The sequence below is a fragment of the Lagenorhynchus albirostris genome, chromosome 2 (genome assembly GCF_949774975.1).
Source record: "Lagenorhynchus albirostris chromosome 2, mLagAlb1.1, whole genome shotgun sequence".
Lineage (NCBI taxonomy): Eukaryota > Metazoa > Chordata > Mammalia > Artiodactyla > Delphinidae > Lagenorhynchus > Lagenorhynchus albirostris.
In genome coordinates this window covers 158,491,881-158,518,946 of record NC_083096.1, presented here as the reverse complement: position 1 = coordinate 158,518,946, position 27,066 = coordinate 158,491,881, and the positions used below count along the sequence as shown (strand labels likewise).

Below are 27,066 nucleotides of genomic sequence, written 5' to 3'. Positions count from 1 at the left end.
TCAAGCCTCTGCACTCCCAATACCTCTTTCTCCTCCAAGCCTCTGCACAGCTGTTCTCTGATCTTGAACATTCTTCCCAGCCCTCGCCCTCCTTCAGTGGCTAATACCTAGTCATCTTTCCAGCACTCACCCTTATAATGTAACTGCTTACTTACTTGTCTTTCCCATATGGCTGTTAGCACCATAAGAGCAGAAACTAACTTGTTCAGAGCTATATTCAGGTGCTGGACAGGGCCAACAGTGGTTCTTGATAAATATTTGCTGAATACATGAATGAGAAGAACTGGCTAGTCCAGTGTGGCCCAGAAGAGCAGCCAACCCTTTTGGAAGGTTCTTCGTCCTGCCTCAGAGTCCACATCAACGCAAAGACTAGAGAGAGGGCTTTGTAGGTAGGAGCTGCCATTCAACTCCTTCTGGGCTCAAAAGGCTTTAGAGCTAAACGCTCAGGATTTACATTAGACAGACTACTTGGGTCCACCACCCTTAGGCCTGCCTGTGACTTTGGCCAGGGCCCTTGACCTCTCCTGGGCTTCAGCTTTCTCATCTGTTGTAAGGATGAGCTACGTTCATGTAAAGCACTCTCATCTTGCCTGACTCTCAGCAAGCATCCAATAAACATTAGCCATCACTACTAGGTTTGGGATGCCACTGAGCTTCCCAGGAAAGTTCTGTTCTCTCTTTTGTTCCCCATCAATGTATACCCATGCACAGGAGGCATCAGAAAACATGACAGCACAGAATTGAACAGTTTTCTGGAGCGGAAAGAACAGTGGCCCCTTAGGGAAAAGGAAACCAATATTTGCCCATATCGAAGAACAGCAGCCCTCCTGTTTATGGAGCACACGCTGTGTGTCAGGCATTGGGCTCTGGGCTTCCCTCTCTGGGGGAACCCTGGGGAACTGGAAGGCAGAAAGGGAACCGGACTAAACTAGGAGGAATTGGAAGACAGGCGTCTTCACCCCACCCGGGCCCCTTCAACCCACCCGGGCCCCTCCAGGAGGGCTCAGGTCCTCTGTCGCCACCCGGCGGGGCCGAATCCCCATTCCCCCAGCTGGCCCAGACAACCCCGCTCTCCCCAGACCAAAAGCCTGGGCTCCGGCCTCTCCTCCCTCCACCCCCTGTCCCAGGCTCGGGCAGAGGTGGCTTCTTCTGGAGAGAGCAGCTGGCTCGAGTGCAGTTCTGCCGTTTTATTTTTCCTGGGATACTCAAGGGGATGTGGGAACAGCCACAGGTGTGGTGAGGGGAAGCCCCCATCTCCCCTCCCCAGCAGCTGGGAAAGGGGAGAGGCCCAGGCGCCCTGGTCCTGGGTTGGTCCAGCCACTGTGGTCCCTGGGCCCGGTGGGCTGAGGGCTGAGGGTAGAGCCCCTGGGAGGGTGGGGCGGGCTCCTAGGCGGGGTTCGGGAGTCTTCATAAAAAGCCACGAAGCTTGATTCCCCACGAAGCCCAGCCCCGCGGGGTGGGGGGGACGCAGAGCCCAGATGGGGGACCCGGCCCGGCCTGGCCCGTGGGGTAATGGCAGAGATGGTGCCCGTGGGGAGGAGGTGGGGACGAAGCGTCGGACCTGGAAGGTGGGGGGTCCCGGTGGGAGCGCAGGGCGGAGAGGCACGGCCCCCAGCCCAGCCCGGGCGCCTTCGCGTGGGGTCGGGAAGGTAAAAAACCCACGAGACCGTGACGGGCAGGAGGGGCCGGGGCGTGCGGTGCCGGCGGGGCGGGCGCACGGGGCAGCCCGCGTTCACAGTGACCTCGACGCTGGGTGTACAGTACGGGTAGAAAACCGCGGGCCCGGGCCCGGGCTGGGCGGGCCGGGCCGGTCACAGCCTGGTCTGGGCCTCGGGGATGTAGATCTCGATGCTGTCGGCGCTCTCGGTGGCCGAGCTGTGGCGGAAGGAGGCGGCGCGCTTGGCCGCCAGGAGCCGCTTGCGCGCTTCCTGCCGCTGCCGGTCCACCGAGTCCAGGGAGCGCTCCTTCACCGGCACGCCCCGGCCCCGCAAGGGCTTCTTTGGTATCGGCGGAGGGACCTTCTTCTCCTCCTGCCGGCAGAGGGGGCGGCACTTAGTTTGGGGGCGGGTCCCATTGGGAGCGGGTCCCACCCGACTTCCCAACCGGCGCCCCCGCGGCCCGGAACGGTTAACAGCGCGCGCCTCTGACTCGTGAGAGCGGTTCTTGAGAGCGTGTGACGGCCCCTGAAGCCCCAGGGGTGCTTGTTCTGCCAAGGTGAAACCCACATTTTTCATTTTTTAAAGAGATGGACTCGAGCGCCCCCTGGTGGAGCCGTTTTCCACAACTCGCATCAGAGCGTTCGCTCCCTCCTGGTCCAGAGGAGTGCAGTTCCCCCCGACGCAGGCAAGGCAATGAGGGCTCACGTTCCAGGCTGCTGGGACCCATCACTGACAAGGTCTAGTGAGATGAGGGCTGAGGGGACCTTGAAGGTCCCCTCTGTGCCGAGGTCCAAGCTGAGGGCAGTCTGCCCTTCTGGAAGCTCTAGTTTGGCTCCCTCAAACGACAGCTGGTCCGAGGTGGCTGCAGCCCGCCCCCACCCACACTCTCTGGGGAAGGGCATTTTCCAGGGTCTGGACTCTTGGTTTGAAGGGACCTCCCCCCACCTTAGGCTCCAGGAGTTTCCAGCTGTTGGCCTTGAGTTGCTGTAGCTCCAGGAACTTGAGGGTAACATCCTCGATAGAGAGCTGCAAGAGGTCCCAGAAACCCGCCAGGTCCTGGAAGGTGGGCACGGGGAACGCAGTGGGGTCCTGCAGTGGAGGGAGACAGAGGGGAAGCAGTCAGTCGGCAGGGTCTGAGCCCCAGCTTGGACCAGAGAAAGCCCAACCCACCCTCATTGTCAGGAAGCTCAACCTGGGAGAGTGGGGAGGGGACTGGGAGGTAGGGAGACAAGACAAGACAAACACCTGGTCTCACTTCCAGGCGTACACACACTCCAGTCCCCTACCAGGTACACACACCTGATAGGCTCCGTGCCATGGGCACTCACCATGCTTTGCTGACACAGCCGGAAGAACTGCTGAACCTTCTGGGACAGGAGAAGTTGTGTGCTGCCCACGGCACTGCGGATCTTCTCCAGGACTGGAGAGCAAAAGGAGATGCGGGGAGAGGAAAGATGCCTCTCCTTACCCAGCCTCCAGGAAGTCTGCCCTGAATGACTGACCCCTCTGTTATCTGGCACCGTCTGTCTATCCGTCTGTCTCCTCCGGCCCCCACCCCATCCCATCCTCAAGGTCATAACAAGCAGCTCCTATCCCACTTCACCAAGAAGACTGTCTCCTCAGACACTGAGGTTTCTTCTTTCACACGATCTACACATCTTGACTGCTTATCCTCCTGTGTCCGCTTCCCTCCCATGTCAGAGAACAGATGGAAAGCGGTGCCAGCCTAGCCCAACAGCCTTAGCCAGGCACTAGCTCCGTGGCCACTCACTGGCAGAACTTTGTCACTCCTCAGTATATGACTCCTTGGCTCACTGAGAATTACCAAATAATGTCATGTGCATGATTCTTGTCTGCTAGTCACTATCCCATCAAATTGGGGATTCTGCGGTTAAGACTGTGTCTCCCCTCAGACTGGACTTGCAGGGAAGGGCATGTCCTCCCTCGTGCAGGGCCCTGTCTCCCTGGCTGAATCTCCTTCTCCTAGGCCTCAGACATGAGCTGACACTGTGCACTGCCTCCCCCTCTGCCTGAAGTCCTGGTCTCACACCTGGATCAGACCTGGATTCCCACACCAGCCCCGATGGGAATAGGGTCCCCTCAATCCCCATGGACTTGGGCTGGCAGCCATCTCCTAGAAGGCCCAGCCCTTTCACCCGGTCACTTTCCCAGTCCTAGCTCCGACTTCTGAAGCTGCTCCCTGCTTCCTTCCGAGAGCTCCCAACATGCCCTACTGCCAATGGGAGCCACCAAGGTCCGGGGCCATACGACCAAACTGTGAGAAAGGCACAGTCAGGCCCAGCCAAAGGCCTCTCCTATCACATCGCGGTAGTGGCCGCCGCCGCCGCCACGATGCCTCCGTGCCCGGGGTCCCCTCACTCACTCTCCTCCGGCAGTTCATAGTCCTCCGCCTCGCGCTCCATCTGCTGGCACCAGTGCTCCAGCTTCTCCACCTCCGCCCTCAGCATCTTGATGAACCACTCGCCATCCCGTGGGCTGGGGGACGTGCGGCCTGAGTCGGGGAGGCTACGTGAGCCGCGCTCCATCCAGGAGTCACGGCGCCCGGACCCGGGGCCGGGGGTAGGGGCAGGGGCGGGGCCGGGCGACCCATCGGTGGCCGGCGGCTCATACGGCAGTGGGTAGCCCTCGCGGTAGGCCCACTGGCCCTGCGTGTGGACCGTGCGGAAGACTGAGTAGGTGGGGGCCCGGGGCCCGGGCTGGGGCTCAGAGGCGTGCCTCTGGAAGGAGCGTCCGAACTGCAGGGCCTTGTCTTCTGTGGCCACGGGGGCCAGGCCGGCCAGGCCCTCCAGCTCCAGGTCGGCCTGCACGCCGGCTGTCACACTGTTGGAGCGCTTGAACCTCGCCCGCCTGGTGAGAGAGCTGGCGGTTATCTCTGCCCCTGCCCAGTCTCATCCCAGCCCTCACCCGCACCCCAGGCCAAAAGGAAACCTACAAAGTGATGGACATTAATTCACGACCTTTAAATGTATCAGTCCTTGCCATGGGTCGGTACATAACATACCTACCTGTTGCACCGGTTCTGGACAGGGGTGATATTCAAAATATTTAACCACCTGTACTTCATGGGCAGAACAGATGCTGGCAGACACCAATCAGACGGACAAAGCCAAAGTGCTAGGGCATCACCCCGCAGAAGCTGGATTGTGGGCCAAAAGGGCCTGGGGAGGGTCCAGGGTGGTGGCTCTTTACCAATGAACACAGCATTATTTCAGCATTTTAACAAACAACGTGTCTTCGCTAGTTCATACCAGCTGTACGGGTATATCCTCAGTCCTATGGAGAGATGAATAAACTATAGCACAGAGAGGCCCACAGTCAGCCAGCTGGAAAACAGCGGAGCCAAGATCTGGACCCAGGGCTGCCACGCTCCACAGCCCAAGAACTTCCCACCACACCAGCTGCTAGAACATCAGGAAGAACTGCCTTAGAGCAGCTGGCGAGAAGGGGTGGGCTGCAGCTGGGAGGACTTCTCCTCTAGGGACCCCATGGCTCAGCACGGAGCCTGGCCAGACACAGTCAGCGGGTGCCAGTGGAGCTGAATTAAGTTGTTGGCAGGAATGACACAGGGCCTGGAAATTTCTTGTCTTTGAGTTAATAATATGCAAATCTTATGCAAAACAGAACGTCAGTTGACCTTGTTCTCCCCCTCCCCACCGAGTTCAATCAGAGTGAGGGCTCTTTTCTATGAAGAAGTAAGTGCTCCCTGAGGCGCATGAGGTTGGGGTCAGATAATAGATAATACTTAAAGAAGAGAGAGTCAGGAGATGTGAGGGTGGCAGGGAGAGGTGAACAGACGTTTGAGGTCTGGAAATTCAAGGACCATGAAAGAAAAGCCCATGTGTCCTAAGCTACCTCCACCCTCATATGGTCAGAAGAGAGAGGGATTTGGGGGGCCAGATTTAGGGGCTCCTCCTGCTTCCCAGAAGACTCCCCCACCCCCCACGACTTTAGCCTTCCTCATGCTGCCTGGGCCTTCTCTCCCTGCCTGCCTGCTTCCCTCCAGCTGGCGGGCTGCCTGCTGGGAGCCTGTTGCCATAGAAACCAGACCCAGAAGGATGCTGCAGGACCCAGGAAAGAGAGATGCACTCATGTGCAGTCCCCAGCCAGCCCTATGTCCCAACCCCCACCCAGAGAAAGAGAAAGCAGGAACATATCCGCATTGCCTCCCATGTGGTCTTCACCTTGGCACCTGCCCTGGTCGGGGCTTGCATCTCTCTTTCCTTGACTATTGGATCAACCTCCTTTTGGACACTGCTGCCTCCACTCAGAATAGCACAGAAGAAGAGCAGTGGATTGCGAGGCAGACCGGAGTTCTAACGCTGGCCTTGTTGCTATGTGCCTTTGGGAGGTCACTCACCCTCCACCTGGGCCTCCACCTGGGCCTCCACCTGGGCCATCTAGTACATATATATGTATGTGTGTATATAAAATACACTATATGATATATATGAATATGTATTATATATAAACACACACACATATATGCTATAAAATGACAGGAATGAACCAGTGCCAATGCCAAGGTACCTCCTCTCTCTAAAATTATACTTTGCAGGTGGAGGATGAGTGAAATAGGTGAGGGAGATTAAGAAGGACAAATTTCCAGCTACAAAATAAATAAGTCACAGGGATGAAATGTACAGCATGAGTAATACAGTCAGGAATATCGTAGTAACTTTATACGGTGACAGATGGTAACCAGACTTATCGTGGTGGTCATTGAATGATGTATAGAAATGTTGAATTTGTGCACCTGACACTACACAGTGTTGTAGGTCAATTACACTTCGATAAGAAATAATAATAAAATAATTTTTTGAATAAAATAAAATGAAATTATACCTTTTAAAAATTATACCATGTAAAATTCTACCTATGCATATTTTAAGATCTGGGGCCCAATATTCTCTCACCAATCCACCCAGCACTGGAGTAGTCTTTCTAAAGCTGACCTCTGCCCAACCCATTCCCCTGCGCAAAACCCTTCCATTGCTCCCCATTGCCAACAAGATAAAGCCCAGGCTCCCTGTGCTAGCATTTACTCTGGATGCAGTCCTCTCTGGCCTCACCTCCCTTGAACCCTCCTTGCTCCCCAAGTAGATTATACTGGCCCTGACTTCAGCCTCTGCACGTGCTATTCCCCTGCCTGAAATGGCCTTCCTCCCCCTCACTGCCTGTTGGTTCCCTGCTCAAGCCCCCTCCTCTTCTGTGAGCCCCCTGACTGCCCCGAGGCCATCCTCGTACCATCCCTCCCTCAGCCGTCTTCTTGCATTTGGAGGCGGTCCCACGGTTTGGTTACATTGCTCTGTTTCTGGTGAGAGTTTTGTATGTCTAACTGAACTGTCAGGGTGCCCTTTGGCTCCCTTTAAATATTTTTGTGCTTTGAGCTCCAGTTAGCCTCTGGCTCCTTTGGCGCTCCAGCAATTGCAAACCACACAGGTAAAGGTGGGGCTTGCCCCAATAAATACATTAGTGAAGATCTGCCTTCCCTATTTGCTTTTCTGTTACCCCCATGAAACATGGAGCTGTCCTTTGTCATCACTGGGTCTGTGCCTTTCACTGTCCTCTGACGGGTCCTGAGAAGATCACACTGTATTTTTTTTTTTTTTTTTTTTGGCTGTGTTGGGTCTTCGTTGCTGCGCGTGGGCTTTCTCTAGTTGCAGCGAGCAGGGGCTACTCTTCGTTGCAGTGCGTGGGCTTCTCATTGCAGTGGCTTCTCTTGTTGTGGAGCACGGGCTCTAGGTGCACAGGCTTCAGTAGTTGTGGCATGTGGGCTCAGTAGTTGTGGCTCATGGGCTCTAGAGCACAGGCTCAGTAGTTGTGGCGCACAGGCTTAGTTGCTCCATGGCATGTGGGATCTTCCCGGACCAGGGCTCGAACCTGTGTCCCCTGCATTGGCAGGCAGATTCTTAACCACTGCGCCACCAGGGAAGCCCCACACTGTGTCTTGATGGAAGTAGGCCACGCAGTCTGGAACAGAAGCATGAATGCCCCAGGCTTCATGGTTCTCAAGTCAGTACCTCAAGTAGCTCTCTCACTGTGTCTATTTGAAGGAAGACCAAAGAAATTGAGGAGCTTATGGGATTACTGGAAACACAATCTTCACCAACACTTCCAGCCAGGAACCAGAGATCTGCACAGCACAAGCAGGAATTGGTCATCTTTGTGCAAGTGGCATTTAAAACCAGCAGTGTGAGACAAGATCACCCAAGAAAAGAGAAATGGAACAAAGATGCAAAGCCCTGGGGAACACAGACATTTCGGGGGCCAGTGGAGACGGCGGAGCCCCAGGCATGTCTAAGCCAGAGAGGAAGAGGAGGAAAATCAAGAGAAAGTCACCTAAAGGCAGACAGGGGACCACAAAAGGATGAAATCCTCAAAAAAGGGTCTCAAGCAGGAATAAGCAGCCAACTGGAAAATGCAGCCAGTTGAAAATGAAAGGTGTCCATTGACTTGGCAATACGGAAGCCACTGGTGATCAGGGCAAGAGTCAGTTTGGTGGAGTATGGGGGCAGACGCAGATGGGAGGGGGTTGTCACGAGGTGGAGAAAACTAGGCAAGACAACTCTTCCAAAGGGCTTGGTTGAGAAGGAAGGAAGAAAGAAGACAATGTACCTTTAAGGAAGGCATGATCTGGTTATTTGTCAATTGTATCTCCATAGAACTTGAGGGGGAGAAAAAGGAGGGACATCTGGATGCTTCTCACATGCCATATCCCCAAGGGGTAGGTAGAATAATGGCCACCCAAAAAAGTCCATGTCCTAATTCCCAGAACCTATGAATATGTTACCTTACACAGCAAAAAGGACTTTGCAAAAATGATTACATCAAGGATCTTGAGACGAGATCCTGCAGTCTCCAGTTGTGTCCATTTTAATCAAAAGGGTCCTTATAAGTGAAAGAGGGAGGTAGGAAAGTCAGAATCAGAGAAGCAGATGGGACAATGGGATCAAGGTTGGAGGGATTGCCTGTGAGGACTCAACCCGCCACTGCTGGCTTTGAAGACAGAAATGGGCTACAAGCCAAGGAATGCGGACAGCCTCTATAAACTGGGAAAGGTGAAAAAATGGATGCTTTCCAGAGACGCCAAAAGGGGTCAGTCCTGCCAACACCTTGATTTTAGCCTAGTGAAACCCAGTTCAGACTTCCAACCTCTAGAAATGTAAGATAATAAATATGGATTATTGGAAGCCACTAAATTAGTGGCTATAATACTGTGCTGTAATCATACAGCAGCCGTAGGTAAGTAATACAACCTGTAAAGAGAAGTCAACTCAAGCTAGAGAAGAGAGAGGCAGTAATCCAAGGACCAGATAGGAGGGGAACAAATAATAACCACTTTACATGAATCAATATGCTCGGCCCTCACATTAGTATCACCCCTACTCACAGACGAGAAAACTAAGGCTTAGAGAACCTAAGTGACTTCCTAAGACCAGACACTTATTAATTTAGTGCAGTCTGTCTGCAGAGGCCAGCTCTTAAACCATTACACTCCACTGCCTTCCTAGGACGGAGGGACAGGAGCAGCTTTAACCAGAAAGGCAGATGCCTCAACCCCTGAGGCAGGACTGCTGGAGGAGGCAAGGAAAGAGAGGCAGTTGGAGGCTGGGGCGGCAGTGGAGAGAGGTCCCACCAATGACCTCAGTCGTTACAAAGAAGTAAGCAGGGAGGTCGTCTGCTGGAGATTTGGGGGTGAGAAGGCTGGGGGAGGGAATGAGAATGAATAGTTTTAAGGAAGGTAGGCTAGCAGAGTGGTTAAGCACGTATGTGCTGGAGCCAGAATGTCCGGGTCCAAAACCCAGCTCTATGGCTCGTGCCTCAGTTTCTTCATCTATAAATGAGAATGATAATAGTACCTACTCACAGGATTGTTATGAGATAATGTATCTAAGAAACTCAGAACAGCACGTGGCCTGCCCACTGCAAGTGTTAGCTGTGACATGGTGAGGCAGGAAGGTTTGTAGCTCACACTGAATAAAAAAGGGAGGTGGACAAATAAAACAATGGGAGTGTAGCACTGAGAACCCAGCCAGACCATTGTAGTTATTGATTATTATGATTGCTGTTGATCATTCCCATCTGTTCTCCCACAGCACTCTGAATAAAACCTTTTTTATACTCCATATCACATTGTATTGTAGTTAGTTATTTACATATCTGTCTCCCTTACTAAATTGGGCACTTCCTCAAATAAATGTTGGTTATTTGGTTGGTTGGTTGGAAGGGAGGATAGTAGAGATTACGAATCATCCCCCAACATCCATTCTCCTTTCTTCCTTAGTAAAAGAATCCCACGATTTTAAGCTAGACACATGGCCCCTTCAAATAAAGATTCTTTTACCCATCTCCCTTGTAGCTAGGTGCAGCTATGTGGCTAAGTTCTAGCTCATAGGTTATAAGCAGAAGTAGTATGTGCAACTTTCAGAAAATGTCCTTAAAAGGAGAGGGCATGCCCTTCTTTGTTCCCTTCTCCTCCCTGCTGACCATAATGTAGATATGATGGCTGGACCTCAAGCAGCCATTTTGGAACATGAGATGGAAGCCACGTGCTGAGGATGGAGGAGCAATAAGATAGAAGGAGGCTGGGTCTGACACTGCGGAGCACCTACCAGCCCTCAACTGACTCTCTGGACTTCTAAGCAAGAGAGAAATAAACTTCTATCATGTTTGAGTCACTGTCATTTGGGGGTATTCTGTAACTCACAGCCAAACGTAATCCTAACTCTAACTGATCCATTTTCAGGGTAGTGAAGTCCAAGGCTTATGTCCCTATTTAGTTTTGGATTTGGCAGTATTTGCTGCAGTCTTCACCAATCGCTGCAAACACAGGAGAGAAACTGGCTTCAGTTATGAATCATCACTAATTCATAACAATGCCTTTTACAATATTTTCTCCCCAAGCCTTTTAACAAGGTTGAGGAGGCCTCCTCCCCTCAAGTCCTTTAGGGTGACAATGCTCACATTCCTGATGATTCTGGAAGTTATCATGGTTACTTCTGGGAGATGTTTCTCCTGTGATTCTCTAAGGGATAACACAAAAGGCTCTGGGAAGAAACTGGCTTATCCCAAGAGACATACTGTCCAAGGAATGATCAACATCCAGGAGTTGTCAAGAAGTTTTGCCAGGAGTATTTGGCAGCAGGCTGGCGGGGGGTGGGAGGGAGAATGGGCGTGGACATTTCAGCAAGGCTCAGCCATTACAGCAGCTCCCTCTCTGAGAAAGCATCTAAGAGCTTAAACATATAATCAATCAGGAATCCCCAAGCCCACCACCGCAGGCTGGGGGCTGTGACAGTGATGCCGAGGTGGGGCTAGGGTGGGAGTTGAGGAAGAGTCATGACCATCCTGGAGTTGATGCTGAGGAATAGGGGCAGTGTCCACACCCCAGGCTTGTGGTCAGTCAGCAACTCGTTGCTTTTGCAGGACTGCTCTTGGAATCTAACTTCATGAGGATGGAAGCTTCCTGTTCTTTCTGCACATTCCCTTCCCAAGGTCCCAAAGCCGGAAATGATCATGAAGCTGAGGGAGGGGTGGACTTCCAACACAGAGTTCTCCAGGGAGCCCTGGTTGGGCACAAGGGGATCTAAGTAGGGTTGTCAGATAAAATACAGGACTCCCAGTTAAATTTTAATTTCAAATAAATAACAGATAATTTTTTTAGTATAAGTATGTCTCAAGTACTGTTTGGGAAGTACTTATACTAAAAATAATTCATTGCTTATCTGACAATCAAATTTAATTGGGTGGTATGGTGTTTTTACTTGTTTACTTTGTTTTGTTTCTGCTAAATCTGGAATTTACGATAAGATCTTAGTGGCAGGGATCTAGAAGTGGAAGCTACAAGGGGATCCCATGATTAGTGAGAGAGGCAAAAATCACATGGTTTTGATGTTCTCAAAAGGCCCTAGGAACAGGCTTCTAATATCCATCAATGACATCTGATGCATTCTTTTATCATGGCCCACAGTGTGCTGGGTCCGGGAAGACAGGTGCTGTAGGATGCCCTGAGATGGGGGTGGTAACTGTTTCTTAATGATGCTCCCTCCCACCACAGGGCCTTAGCACCTGCTGGGCCTTCTGCCTGGAACACTCAGCTCCCACTTTCACTTTGTTAATTTTTGCTCCTCCCTCAGATCTCCACTCAAATGTCACATTCTCAGGAAATCCATGCCTGAGCCCTCTGCCTGGGTCAAAGGCCCCTATTACACACTCTCATAGTGTACACACCTCTCCTTTGTGGCTCCTTCTCAGCTGTACTTCTGCATCACTTAGGAGGTTCTTAGATTAACATGGCAGCAAGCTTCACAGGGCAGGGGCTGTGTCTGGCTCTGCTCACCTTTGTATCTTTGGTGCCCAGTACAGTACTTGACAGATAATAGGGTTATAATAAATGTCTGTGGACAGATGAATCTTAGGTGGAGGTGCGGTGGACATGGAACTGAAGGGGCACCAACCCCAACCCCTGTCTATTTCTAAGCCAAGTCACCACTGATGATGAGCAACAGAACGGACCCACAGACAACTCCCATGTATAAAGTGCTATAAATCTGCACTCCGCACCCTGTAGGTTAGCAGGGAACACCTGAAAGGCAGAAAAGGAGAAACTTTTCCTCCCCAGCAATTTTTTTAAACCAAAGTACAGAAAGAGAGAGAAATACTGGGACCAGTGAGACAGAAGCAAGGACAAGAGAGTCCAAGAAAATGGGGTGGCAGTGGGTGGGGGGCTAGGCCTGGATGCGTGCCTAGAAGGGCTGCTGGTATCCGTGGCTCACTTTTATGTACCAGCTGGGGCATGGTGTGCGGTAAGTCAGACTTAAAGTGCCAGGGACATAAGGGAGAGAAAGGACGGTGCAGGTGTATAACTAAGGATGCCTTCAGCAGACAAGCAAGGGAGCCTGGCCAGAAAGATGCGCCAGATTTCTTCTCTCCCCACCTGTCACCCCCTCTGGATTCCCAGTGTGATCACCTGTCCCAAGCAATTCAGTTCTTCAGACATTTATCCATAAACCTTCTCCTCTCCCCTGCCCACCCCTCCAAACCTCCCCAAGCACCTACACAAGAGCAAGGAAGACCTCATTCTCTGCCTGTCCCCACCCTTCCCTGACTTCACTCCAAACGCCTCCAAAATTGGTCCCACTTCTCTCTGTAACTGCTGCTGACGACTGATCCATGTAGTGGACTGGACTAACTTAGGAAGTTCCCACCCACCCCACCCCCATACCTATAGAAATGCTGGATCAAATAAAGCCCAAAAGATGGTTTTGCTACAATGCCAAGCTTGAAAGCAGGAAAGAGACATCTTCAGGTATCAGAAACAAAAAGGAAATTCAAAACCTTAGTGGTGAACGGGAACCTAAGCCAAGTGAGCCACAGGAACATGGGCCAGATATATCCTAGAGGCTAGATGGTAACGCCCAGGGAGGATTAAAGGAGAGACCCCAAGCCTGTGCATCCTGCGGACCTGGAAGGAGACCCCGTGCATAAAGCCAGCAGCCAAAAAAAAGGTGGTTTCATTTACAAATGTGGACTAGAAAATTCATGTCATGATTCAGGTATGTGGCCTGGAAGTAGGATGTTGAGAAATCAGAATATTAAGGCTGCTCTGGTTGTGGGTATGGGGTTTGAATGAGTAGTACCAGTGAAATACAGAAACCTCAAGCTGAGATATTAACTCTAAAACTGGTCCCAAGCTCAAGCAATGCTTGAGCATAAAGGAAATTGAACCCAGGAGGAAGCAGTGGGCAGTAACAAGCAATAGTGAACACATAAATTGTTAAAACATGTTTGTAAATCCAAACTATTAAACCATAAAAGATATAACAACAACAGATTCTTTAAAGGGTTTTAAAGGCAGGGTTTTTTAAAGAGGTATAATCAAAATACTAGATACATATAACATGGAATGGGAGAAAATATTTGCAAAAGAAGCAACTGACAAAGGATTAATCTCCAAAATATACAAGCAGCTCATGCAGCTCAGTAGCAAAAAAACAAACAACGCAATCCAAAAATGGGCAGAAGACCTAAAAGACATTTCTCCAAAGAAGATATACAGATTGCCAACAAATACATGAAAGGATGCTCAACATCACTAATCATTAGAGAAATGCAAATCAAAACTACAATGAGGTATCACCTCAAACAGGTCAGAATGGCCATCATCAAAAAATCTACAAACGATAAATGCTGAAGAGGGTGTGGAGAAAAGGGAACCCTCTGGCACTGCTGGTGGGAATGTAAATTGATACAGCCACTATGGAGAACAGTGTGGAGGTTCCTTAAAAAACTAAAAATAGAACTACCATATAACCCAGCAATCCCACTACTGGGCATATACCCTGAGAAAACCATAATTCAAAATGAGACATGTACTACTATGTTCATTGCAGCTCTATTTACAATAGCCAGGACATGGAAGCAACCTAAGGGTCCATCATCGGACGAATGGATGAAGAAGATGTGGCACATATATACAATGGAATATTACTCAGCCATAAAAAGAAACGAAATTGAGTTATTTGTAGTGAGGTGGATGGACCTAGAGTCTGTCATACAGAGTGAAGTAAGTCAGAAAGAGAAAAACAAATACCGTATGCTAACACATATATATGGAATCTAAAAAAAAAAAAATGGTTCTGAAGAACCTAGGGGCAGGATAGGAATAAACACGCAGACATAGAGAATGGACATAGAGAACGGGGAGTGGGAAGGGTAAGCTGGGATGAAGTGAGAGAGTGGCATGGACACATATACACTACCAAATGTAAAACAGATAGCTAGGGGGAAGCAGCCACAGAGCACAGGGAGATCATCAGCTCGGTGCTTTGTGACCACCTAGAGGGGTGGGATAGGGAGGGTAGGAGTGAGACGCAAGAGGAAGGGGATATGGGGATGTATGTATACATATAGCTGATTCACTTTGTTATACACCAGAAACTAACACAACATTGTAAAGCAATTATACTCCAATAAAGATGTTAAAAAAAAAAAGTGCTGACTCAGGGCTGGAAGGCATGGGAACCACTGGCTCTGCCCTGAAGGAGGAGGAAGCTGCCTGTTGCCAGACACACCTGATGGCTTTCACACTTTGATGGCCCTTGAGATTGCTTTGTAGAATCACTCTTTTTTTTTTACCAATAAAGGAAGAATTTAAAACATATATATATATATATATATATATATATATATATATATATAAAACATGGAAAATGGGAGGAGGGAATTAAAGTATACCAAGGTTCTTGTTTTGTGCCTATTTCAGGATAGAAGTACTAACTAATTTTAGACTTTATCAGAGATATATGAAATTAAGTATATTTGTTTAAAATTTGAGGGAAATCACTACTAAAACGTAAACTTCCAAAGCAGTGGAGGGATGGAGGGAACAAGAGAAATAAAGTCACCTTGATCAGTTCAATAGAGGGCAGAAAAGTAGGGGAGGAGGAAAGCAAAGAAAAAGCATGTCCAGTAGAAAATTTTTAAAGAGATGATAGAAATAAGGCCAAATAAATCAGTAATCAAAAAATATATAAATGGATTAAATAGGTCTACTTAACTCTATTAAACAGGTCTACTTAATGGATTAAATGGATTTAATAGGATTAAAATATATAAATGGATTAAATTTACTTAATTTTAGGAGTTTAGCATAACCTTAATGCCTGAACTGAAAACAATAAAAAAGCATGTCCTCGGTGCTTTGTGACAGCCTGGAGGGGTGGGATACGGAGGGTGGGAGGGAGGGAGACGCAAGAGGGAAGACATATGGGAACATAAGTTTATGTATGACTGATTCACTTTGTTATAAAGCAGAAACTAACACACCATTGTAAAGCAATTATACCCCAATAAAGATGTTAAAAAAATAAAAATAAAAAAGCATGTCCAGTAGAAAATTTTTAAAGAGATGATAGAAATAAGGCCAAATAAATCAGTAATCAAAAAATATATAAATGGATTAAATAGGTCTACTTAACTCTAGCTCCATACTGTTTGCAAGCAACATATGTAAAACATAAGGCTATGGAAGGCTGAAAGACAAAGGATGGAAGAAGATATAATGGAAAATTAATCAAAAGAAAGCAGACGTAGCAATAAAATCTGGCAAAATCAACTTCAAGGCAAAAACCAATAGTAAGGATGAAAAGCATCCTGTTTAATGATAAAAGGGCCAACCCACTAAGAAGACACAACAATCATAAGCCTGAATGCTAAATAGCATTCTCTCAAATTAAGAAAAAATTGATAAAATTCCCAGGGAAAATGACACATTCACAATCATGGTGAGACATTTTTAAAACACCTCACTCAGAACTCTTCGATCAGACATCCAAAAAATATCAAAGATAAAGATTTGAAAAATGCAATTTATAAGTCTGACCATATATATGCTATGTGTATATGATGAAGGAAGCCTTGACAAATTCTAAGGAATAAATATCATACAGAATGCATTCTATGACCACAATATAGCAAATCTAGAAATCAGAAGTGAAAAGGAGCCCCTCAAACAAAAAAATACATTTCGAAACTAAAAAAAATTAAAAAATAAAAAATTCTTCTAAATAATTTACAAGTTAAAAAGGAAGTTATGATAAACTTCCTAAAGGAAGTTAGTTACAAACTATTTATAACTGAACGATGAAAACACTGCACCCCAAAACGTATAAGATACAGATACAGCAGTGTAGTTAGAAGGGAATTTATAGCCTTAAAAACATGTTAGAAAATAAGAAATAGTGTTCAAGAAGCTGAATAAAATCAAACATGGTAGAAGAAAGAAAATAACAGAGAAGTAGTAGAAGAAAGGAAACATTAAAGCTAAAAGAGAAACAATAGAGATGCTCACCCAAACCAAAAGCTAGTTTTTTTAAGACTAATAAAATATAATTTTAAAAATATATTAAAATGATAAAATATACAAACCTTGAGCAAAATGAATCAAAAGAGAGAGGTAGGGTATAAGCATGTGGTATTAGGAATAAAAAGGGGGGCATAACCTATAAATATAATAAAAATGTGTAAAATTATAATACCATGAGAAAGAATATTTGTACCAAAAATTTTTAAAACTGTCAATTTTTGTTAAATGGTCCATTTTTTAGAAAAATATAAATCATCAAAATTGACTGAAGAAGAAAAATAAAACCATAATAGATCAATAACCATGAAATAAACTGAAGCTGTAGTTCAAAAAGTTTCTCTTATCCCAAAAAGGCCCAGATAGTTTTATAGGCAACCTTTACCAAACCTTTAAGGAATAGATAATTCCTACTTTACACAAATCGTTTCAAAGAACAGAACAGAGAGAATGTTACCAAACTCATTTTAGGAGTTTAGCATAACCTTAATGCCTGAACTGAATAACAACAATAAAAACAAAATTGTAGGCCGATATCACTTATGAACATAAATATAAAAATAAATAAATAAAATAAATTTAAATTTAAATAAATAAATTTAAATTTTAAATAAAATAACAGCTATTCAAAAATCCAGGAACCTATATGAAAATAATACAGCAAGACTGTGACAAAAACTGTTAGAGTTCCATTTCCCATTCTTCTCTTTGTGTTTAGCCATAAGAACCCTGATTTTCAGCTCTGCTCATTGCACATTGCTTCCCAATAAGAGACTATTCCACAGCACCTCCCTTGCAGCTAGATGCCACCATGGGATGAGTTTTTAGCCAGTATGATGTGGGAAAGTGTTGTGTGTGACTTTCAAGAAATCTTTTTTTTTTCTTTTTTTTTTTTTTTGGCCTCACCGAGCAGCTTGCGGGATCTTAGTTCCCTGATCAGGGATTGAACCTGGGCCATGGTAGTGAAAGTGCCGAGCCCTAGACCATTGGACTGCCAGGGAATTCCCGCCGGAAGTCTTTCTAAAAGGAAGGACTGCATCCTTCTCCTCTCTTTCTCCTTGGTGCTGCTCAGAATGCAGACAGGATGGCTGGGGCTTGAGCACCAGCTCCTTGGTTATGAGTGATATACAAAGAGTAGAAGATCAGCAAGACAGGAGGAGCCTGGGGTCCTGACACTGAACTTCGACATCCAGCCTTTTTCTTTTTTCTTGGTGAGAGAGAAATATACTGAAGTCACTATTGAGACCCTGTTACAGCCAAACTTAATCCAAACTGATAATGGGATCAAGTGGGATTTATCCCAGGAATGAAAGAATGGGTCAACATGGAAAATCTATTAATATAATTCACCACATTACAGATGAAAGTATTAAATCTATGATCATCTAGGTAGATTCTGGAAAAGCACTCAATAAAATTCCACTCTCATTTTTTATTAAAAAATAAAAATTAAAAGCTCTTAGCCAACTAGGACTAGAAGGGAATTTCCTTGACCTGATCAATAGTATCCATCAAAATCTGTTGCAGGGCTTCCCTGGTGGCGCAGTGGTTGGGAGTCCGCCTGCCTATGCAGGGGACACGGGTTCGTGCCCCGGTCCAGGAAGATCCCACATGGTGCGGAGTGGCTGGGCCCGTGAGCCATGGCCGCTGAGCCTGCGCGTCTGGAGCCTGTGCTCCACAATGGGAGAGGCCACAACAGTGAGAGGCCCATGTACCGCAAAAAAAAAAAAAAAAATCTGTTGCAAACATCATCACACTTATAACTGGGCCTTAGAAGATATTCACTGGTGTCAGGAAGGACATAAGAGTGCTACACTCAACAGTAAACTAGAAGTCCTCTTCAGTGCACTATTACAAGGGAAAGAAATTATAAAAATACAGACTTAAAAGAAATATCCTCATCTGCAGAAAATATAACTGACTATATGGAGAACCCATGGTGATTTTCAGACAAACTTTGGGTCCTAATAAGAGAGAGCAGCAAGGCTGCTGAATACAAAATCAACATATAAAACTTAATAGTGTTCCCAGACACTGGTACTGCACAACAGGAAAAAAAAAAAGATCCCCAACATAAGATTGTCCATAATGCCTTTCTTCTGGATCATGAAAAAATCCTGCTTCCTAGCCTCTCCATACCCACCATTACTTCCCTGAAATTCATTCTCCACTCAGCAGCTAGTGATCTTTTGTAAACATAAATTAGATCATACCACACTCCTTCTTTAACCTTTTAAGGGCTACTCATTAATTAGAATTAAATTCCAGTTCTTTATCATGCCCATGCTGTACATGACCTGGCCCCCACCTATTCTCCAATCTACTTCCTCACCATTGTCCTGTCCTGTTCCACACCAGCCACATGAATTTTCTTTCAGTTCCCAATGCATGTCAAACTCTTTCCTCTCCCAGTGCCTTCACATATGCTATTCCCTCCTCCTGGAATGCTTCCTCCCCCGACCATCACCTGAGTGTTCCTAGTCAACCCTCAAGTCTCAGCTTAAATGTCACCTGCTTAACCTAAATAAAGTTCCTTCTCTCTTAGTGCCTGCTTTTTTCTTTCATATTCCCACCATAATTGTAATAATATCACATTACCTATTATACCACAGTGTGTAATCATATTTTTACTCATGGTTTGTTTATTCATTGCCTTGACTCCCTTCTAGGCCATAACTTCTATGAAGGTAAGAGTCATGTCTTCCACATTTCCCTGAGCATTTAACAGGCGCTGTCATATGCTTATGACATAATAAGTGTTAATAATACTTATTAACAGATGCTTAATAAGTATTTTCTGAATGAATCAATCCACAAATGAATGACAGAGGTTGCTGACATAGTCTGAGTCTCAGTAGAATGCCTGCTGCACTCTTCCCAGGATTCAGGCTTGTTAGGAGGAATGGGGGGGACTCCCAGGGGTCTATATGGATGAGGGACCAAGAAGCCCCATGAGGGAGCAAATGGGGGCACATGGGCTTGGTTTCTGGTCCATGGGGCAGCATCAGAGCTGGGGGCAGTGGTCTGAACACAGAGCTGCACCCAGCCACGACTCCTACCCCACCTCTCAAGAACTCAAGTCAGAGACTTGCAGAATGGGCTTTACCGTAAAGTGCTACTTTTCTGTGATCTTTGTGGAATATTAAGAATTTGGAAGACGGTAGCTTTCAGTAATAACGGGGGCAACAAGGGCGCCTTTTTGCCGCACTCGATGGAGGCATTTACAGCTTCAGGAGCATATGGAGCTGCAGGGAGCTAGTGTGAGAGTAGAGAAAAGTGATGAATCCCCACAGGAACCCCAAGAAGTCTTGATCAGGCGCGCACACACACACACACACACACACACACACACACAAGATGCTCCCAGGGGTTCCCAAAAATAGTTGGGGGAGTTTAGGGAAGGTCTAAAACCCAACAATGGCAACCGGGAACAGAGCTGTGAGGGACTGCTGCTGGTACTCTACTTTTATTCCCTCGAGGGGTATGGCCTGGGCAGCACAGATTGCCACAAAACTCGTACAGCCAGCCCCAGGCAGGTTCCCAGACACCACACTTAGGGCCACTGGCCTGGGAGCACTGCAGCCCAGAGGGCAGTTGGGCCACTATGACACTGCCACATGGTCATTAGAGAAAGCAGCTTCCCATAGGAAGCCAACAACAGAGGGATTCCTCCCAGTATTCCCTCCAGAGCTCTCAGTGCTAATTTTTCAGCTTGAAATTAAGGAAACACTGTTTCTGAGGCCACCTAATGCCAGGATAGTGGCATACCCCCAACTGGTTAAATGCTTGTATGAGCCGAGTGGGGAGGAGTATTATATCTGCCCGGGGCCCCGGAGAGGCAATCTTCATGTTTATTTGTTTCTTTTGGGGTTCACATACTTGTACACCACAGGAAGTAACGAGGGATTGGAAAAATCCTGTTATCCCCTCTAAAGGACAATTGCTAGAGGCCTGCTTTGCACCTACCTGCTACTTCTCCCTACTACCCCGTTCCCGGGACCACTGTATTCTCCTGTCCACCTCACAGCACCTGGGACAGGTATGGGTACAAGGAGAATTCACTTTAGACTGCCCTGGTGACACCTCCGTGGAGAGCCTCTGTGGCTGCTCTGACACCTCCCCATTCAAAGGGCTTGTTCTCAGGACCAGGAAGAGAGGGCGTGCAGGGAGCCCAGGCCAGTGAGGTCGTTATGCATCCCTCTCTCCTCTTCTCCACCCCACCCCCAGCAAAGCCTCAGATATTCCCACTCGGACCCACCTCTTGTCTTCTTCCACCTGTACACCGATGGAGTGGAACTCTCTTCGACTCCTGTTCTCCGTGTCCGAGTCTGAGATAGTCTCCACCTGGTGGCAGGATTGGGAAGTCAGTGGCCAGGGCTAGACTGAGGGATGCAAGTCCTTCCCAGGGAGAAGGGCAAGCGATGCCTGAGCCCCAAGCCAGCTGACAAATCCTGAAAAGACAATCTGCCTGAACAAGACGAGAGACCCAGGAGGTTAGATGCATCAAGGTGCCAACCTCTGGGCACCGCTCTCCGCTCGCCAGGGGTGATGGTGTCAGGATGAGGGACAAGGATGTGGGCTGGGACTGTCTGGAGCAGCCCCGTCGATGATCAAGGTAGGAGTAAGCGAGGAAAAGGTCTATATCCAGAAGGGCCCACTGACCCCCTCAATCCATCCTCAACCGGACGGGGCCTGAACTTCCTCGGCGCCTCCTCCTTCCATACCTGCACCCCGATGGACGGCCGCCACTTCCGCTGCCGCGCCAGGCTCCGCAGCTCCTCCCTGCCTGGAATGGTCTTGATGATGAGTGTGGGGGGCTTGGGGCTGGCCCGGGGTGACACCGGCGCCAACTCCAGGGTGCGCGCGCCCATGGCCGGGCCGTCCAGCCCGTCGGCGGAGCTGCAGCGCCGGGCTGGGCCCTCCGCCGCGGTGAAGCTCTCATGGGCGGAGTCGGTGCTGCTCTGGGCGGTGATGGAGATGCGGGGCGGGGCCTGGCTTCCCGGTGGGATGGGGGGCGGGGCCTTTCTGAAGTTGAAGGCTGTGGCCGGGGAAAGCAAAGACACATAGGGTGAGAAACACGTCCTGACAGGTGTCTGCCACTCCCCACACCCACGCGGTACCACGGGACCCAGCAGCTACGTGTACTCCACGTGCTGCTACCTACAGAACCACGGATCCTTCTCCCTATCATCCGACCCAGAGAGGCAAGCGATCTGCCCAAGGTCACACAGTGACCAGGGCCAGAACCGGACCCAGATCGCTCTCCAACCTAGGGCCGGGCCAGGGACAGAGGGGGCGTACTCACAGGAGCCGGGCCTCCCTGAGACAGAGGCAGGGGTAGAAAGGAGGGGCAGGCAGTCATCGTCTTGAGAGCAGCCGGCCTGGATGGCCCGGAGGTAGCTGTGGCTCCGCATGCGGAAACAGCCGGGCAGGTCCAGGGCGTCCACGGCCTGGGACTCCAGCTCCCCAAACACGGACCCGCACACGGCCTCCAGCTGCTGGTTCAGCTCCTCGCTGAGCTGGGTACAGGAGCCAGAAGGACAGTTACCGTGGTGCTGAGATGGGATGGGGGCGTCTCTGAGGCACTTTGCCTTAGGAATATATCTAGTTCTGCAGAAGCTGTGTCTCTGTATGACTCTTAACGCCTTTGGACTAAAAGAAACCCTCACCCCCTGCAAAGAAAGACGGAGGCACCTCTGCCCTGTGCTGCTCGCCGGGCCTGCTTTGGGACCAGCCTTGGGGTCTAATCTTTCCTCTAAATACTCCTCCCTCAACCCCCCCCCATGACTCTCCCAGATGCCTAGCTCGGGTGCCTCCAGACCACCCCATCTTCCTCTCCACCTGTCCCAGCCCTTCACGTTTCTCTCACTTGACCCTGGGGGGAGAGGACCAGAGAGCTGACAGCCACCCTCCTGCCAAGTATGGGGATGGGGTACTGTAGGGAAGGACAACTTTTATTTTATTATTTATGACCAACTGCATTACAGAAATGATGGAAAGCAATCTATAGAGATAAAATGATGTGGCAGGAAGGAAATTAATGGGTACATAACAGAGCAAAAATTATCATCCTTCAAGTGTTCCAAGCCCTCCCCCACCTTCTGCCCACTAACTAGGGTTCTGGTTCAGCCTGCCGGTTCCTTCCCTGCCCTCATCCTCTGAGGAAAGTTCAGCCACTGCTGATTGAGGTTCTTGGTTTTGGTTTTGATATTTTGTGATGCAGAACCCATGGTGTTTAAAAAAAATTGAAGCAACTAAGAAAAAGCAAAACAAAAATTTTGTTCATGGAAGCATGTCACATAACACTCCACTAAGACTAAATATACCAGCGGCTGTAGCTTCATTTGCTTTATATGAGAAAACTGACACAAAGAAAATATAAAGGTAGGGAAGAAGGTGGTTCAGTGGTAAGCTCAACACCCAGAGCACAGGATGGTTGCACATTTGACCCTGAGCTTCAGAGCACCCATAGCTTCAAGGAGTATAGCTTCTGGGTTGCCCACATGGGCTATGTTGTGAGACTCAACTGGACTCAAGTGCTGGCTCTGCTACTTCCTAGCAGTGTGGCCTGGGAACATTAAAGTTTTGGGCCTCTGTTTAATCACCTGTCAAATGGGAATGATAATGGTACCATCTTCATAGGGCGATTTAGGAAACTCAGAGAAAAACAAGGGAGGCACTTGGTGCAGGTAAGCCCTCAGTCAGTGCCACAGGATGGTCTCAGGGCCTACCTGGTAGACACAGGCCACCACTCATGACAATCACACTATTCTTGTCACTGAGTCCAAGAGAAATTCCCCCATGGGTGATTATGTAGAGGCCACTGGAGGAAGTCATGGACAAGGTCCTCAGTAGCATCCACATGGTGAATGTGACAGCAAGTATCCCATGGTTGCATCTTGTGACCTCCCAGGAAAGATTCATGGCATCATATTTATGTACAGTCAACAGAGAAAGGAGTAGCTTGACTCATGTGTAAACTGCAGCTCAGTGTTTCCAAACTCGGCCCCCAAAGTGTATATGACATTATATCACTAGAGTCTACCTCAAATTGAGCAGGAATTTCCATCCTATTCTACAGATAGGCAAACTAAGGCTCAGAGAGGGCAGATGAATTATCCAAAGATGCCCAGCATGTAAGTGAGAAAACTAAAGTGTCCAGTTTCCTGTCTCTCCTGCCAGGCTAACTGAGCATCAGAATGTCCTGGAGAGCTTGTTAAACCTGTATTAACTCAGTCCCCACCCTAAGGATCTGAACCCAGGGTTCTCTAACTATAAGCCTCTCTTCACCTTGGCTGCTTTGAAGGTCAGAGCCAAATTTGCTGGAGATTCAGTGATTCCAACATGGGTCCAGTAATTAAAAAGAAAGACTGTCTGCAGCTTTTTCTAAAGGAACTTCATTACAAGTGTACAGAAATCACAGGCCATGGACAAATCAATCCAAGATCCTGTAGACATGAAGTTCTCCCATGTTTGTCCGGCACAAGCCACACTCCTGTGGCACCTGTGACTTTCACGACTCCTTGTGAGTCTGCCTCTCATTTTCCTATCTCTTGACCTCTGGGGTACCAAGCACCAGTGGTACCTGAAGTTCAGGAGCTGATCTAACTCTTGCTATTGCTAGGCCGGGCTCAAGATACTCCCCAACTAGAACCAATCCAGCCCAGAGGGTCCCTCTGAAGCACAAGAAAGCTTATCTAACCCTAGCAGAGAGCATTTCAGTCTCAAGTCTGGACACCAAGGATGGAAGGAATCTCACTCTGTGGCTTATATCTGTATCTCCAGCCCTTTTCTCTGTGTAAAGCACTAGGCATAATATCTGGCATATAGCAGGTGCTCAATAAACATTAACTACTATTATTAGTAGCAAGAGGTTCTTAAATCACAGTGACAATACCTCTCAAAGGCCCATCTTTCCCAAGGGTTCTCAAGCTCTTGAAATCCCCACCATATGCTAGTCCCATGACCAATTCTATCCAAGGCAGACAGAAGGAGGGTGTGAAACTCTCTGGGGCTACACATATTCCATCTCTACTAGCCAAGAGGAGCTTCTGGCGTTCCAATAAGGGACCAGGACCTAAGGGAAACGCAGATTTTTATAGACTCTCAGAGGAATACTGCATCTGAGCTGATCTTTACTGTATTACAAGTATGAAATTGTGACATTGTGCTGTGAATTCTCCTATTTTCCCTACACTGCCTTCCACCCTGCTCCCCTCAACTCTCACTTTCAGGAGAGTCAAAGCCAAAGAATCCTCTTGGGAAATGAGAACCTTAACCTTTCTGCAAACCAGACTCAGAATCAGTAAATATTTCCAAGGATGTGGGATATTTAAAAGAAAATACTTTGTTTGGGTCTAACTGAAAATTATCTGTACTAGAGTTAGTGGGTCCAACTGGGGACAAGGCAACATCCTGTATACTTTACATATGTCGTTTGGTTTAGATAACCTTGGAAAACCCTCCCATTTTAAAACATTCTAAAACACTTAATAAAATATAACAAACGTTTTATATACATTAATTGAGCTCACAAGAAAGCGAGGTAAGTCCCCAGGGGACAAAAGCAAAGAGGAGACTGGAAAATCAGAATATTAACTGTGTGAGCCAATGCTGCAAACAGCCCAGTGGAGGGTGGGAGGCGGGGGCAGGGGTTGCTGGTCTCAGTAACCAAAGGGCTTAGATTTTAACACCCACTTAGGCCCACACGAAGCGTGGAATTGGAAATGGGAACCTGCATAAAAGTAGGAAAGGGGAAAGCTTTGATGAAAAGACAAACTAGAAAAATCAATTATCAACACAGACTGATGACAAGGGAGCTAGTCTGTAGTCTAGGCACTGGGGAGAGGGGAAAGACGATAAATCTCCTAAGAATTTATACGCACAAGCTCGTCTTCACACAGACCCAGCCTTCAGTGTCTGCATGGGCCAGACGCCCCCCAAATTAAAAATTAACATAAAAAGGTGCCAGACCGAGAATAGTTGAACAGAAGCAATTTAAAAATATTTTCTGAATGGTTCTGAAGAACCTAGGGGTAGGACAGGAATAAAGACGCAGACGTAGAGAATGGACTTAAAGACACGGGGAGGGGGACGGGTAAGCTGGGACGATGTGAGAGAGTGGCATGGACTTATATACACTACCAAATGTAAAATAGATAGCTAGTGGGAAGCAGCCGCATAGCACAGGGAGATCAGCTCAGTGCTTTGTGACCACCTAGAGGGGTGGGATCAGGAGGGTGAGAGGGAGATGCAAGAGGGAGGAGATAGGAGGATATATGCATATGTATTGCTGATTCACTGTGTTATAAAGCAGAAATTAACACATCATTGTAAAGCAGTTATACTCCAATAAAGATGTTAAAATATATTAATTAATTAATTAAAAATATTTTCTGGGGGACCCACTCCTAACCCAGGCTGATGAGGGTTCTCAAAGATAAAGCTACACTGAAGATGAGCTCATATTAAACTGTGTGGTAGACAACCTCTGACACAGCTCCTAATCATCTTCACCTCCTGGCATTCACATCCTTGCATAGTGCCCTCCTCTTGAGTGCAGATTAGACCTATTGGTCCACTTCTAATGAACAGAATATGGCAGAGACAATGGCATGTCACTTTTGAGATTAGATTACAAAAACACTGAGGCTTCCATCTTGGACACTTTCTCTCACCATCTCTCTCTCGGAGTCTTTGCTCTGGGGGAAGCAAGTTGTTATGTTTGAATTGTGTTATGTTGTGAGCCATATGGTGAGTCCCACACATCAAGGATCTGAAGCCTGCTGACAGCCATGTGAGTGTGGAAGGGGATCTTCCTCTAGGCAAGCCTTGAGATGACTGCAGCCTTGGCCCACACCTTGATGAAGCCTGTGAGACATCTGATCCATGCGGCACCCAGCTAAGCTGTGCTTGGATTCCTGACCCACAGAAATTGTGAGATAATAAATATTTTTTGTTTAAGACTCTATGTTTTGGGGTAATTTATTATGCAGCAATAGATCACTAATGCAAACAGTGACATAAACAAGAATTAAACTTTTACTGAGTGAAGCCGTTGAGAATTCAAGGTTTATCGGTTACTGCAGCTAGTGTTACCTTAGCTAAAACAGAATAGCTTTTAAACAATGTTTAAATTTTCTAAAACTTAAAAGATAAATAAAACTGAAAACATAAGGATAGAATAAAAGCTTTGAGGGACTTTCCTAGCGGTCCAGTGGTTAAGACTCCACGCTTCCACTGCAGGGGGCACAGATTTGATTCCTGGTCAGGAAGCTAAGATCCCACGTGCCGCATGGTGCGGCCAAAGAAAAAGTTTTGAAAAAACCAGAAAGATTTGAAAAGGGACTAAATCAGATTTCTAGGGGGCAAAGGGGGAAATTTAAAACACAACTAATGAGTAAATGAAACACAATTGAAGAGAAAAATAGTGAACCAGTGAATAGTGAATAATATCTGAGGAACTTACCTAGAAGGCAACATAGAGAGGTAAAGAGATGGAAAATATGAAGGAGAGAATAAAAA

The 27,066-nt window shown here is 47.7% G+C and overlaps 1 protein-coding gene across 1 annotated transcript in view; it reads right to left on the bottom strand.

The window, feature by feature from the left end:
• Positions 1-1,204: 1,204 nt before the first annotated feature.
• The window catches only part of DLGAP3 (DLG associated protein 3), a 40,072-nt gene continuing 14,210 nt past the window's right edge, over positions 1,205-27,066 (bottom strand). The window contains exons 5-11 of the mRNA XM_060140615.1: positions 21,848-22,061; positions 21,267-21,580; positions 20,801-20,886; positions 4,042-4,526; positions 2,987-3,078; positions 2,604-2,747; positions 1,205-2,030 (exon numbers count right to left, since the gene is read on the bottom strand). Of these exons, the coding sequence (XP_059996598.1) occupies positions 1,812-2,030; positions 2,604-2,747; positions 2,987-3,078; positions 4,042-4,526; positions 20,801-20,886; positions 21,267-21,580; positions 21,848-22,061 (1,554 nt within the window). The 3' untranslated portion in view covers positions 1,205-1,811. The remainder of the gene's footprint in view (positions 2,031-2,603; positions 2,748-2,986; positions 3,079-4,041; positions 4,527-20,800; positions 20,887-21,266; positions 21,581-21,847; positions 22,062-27,066) is intronic.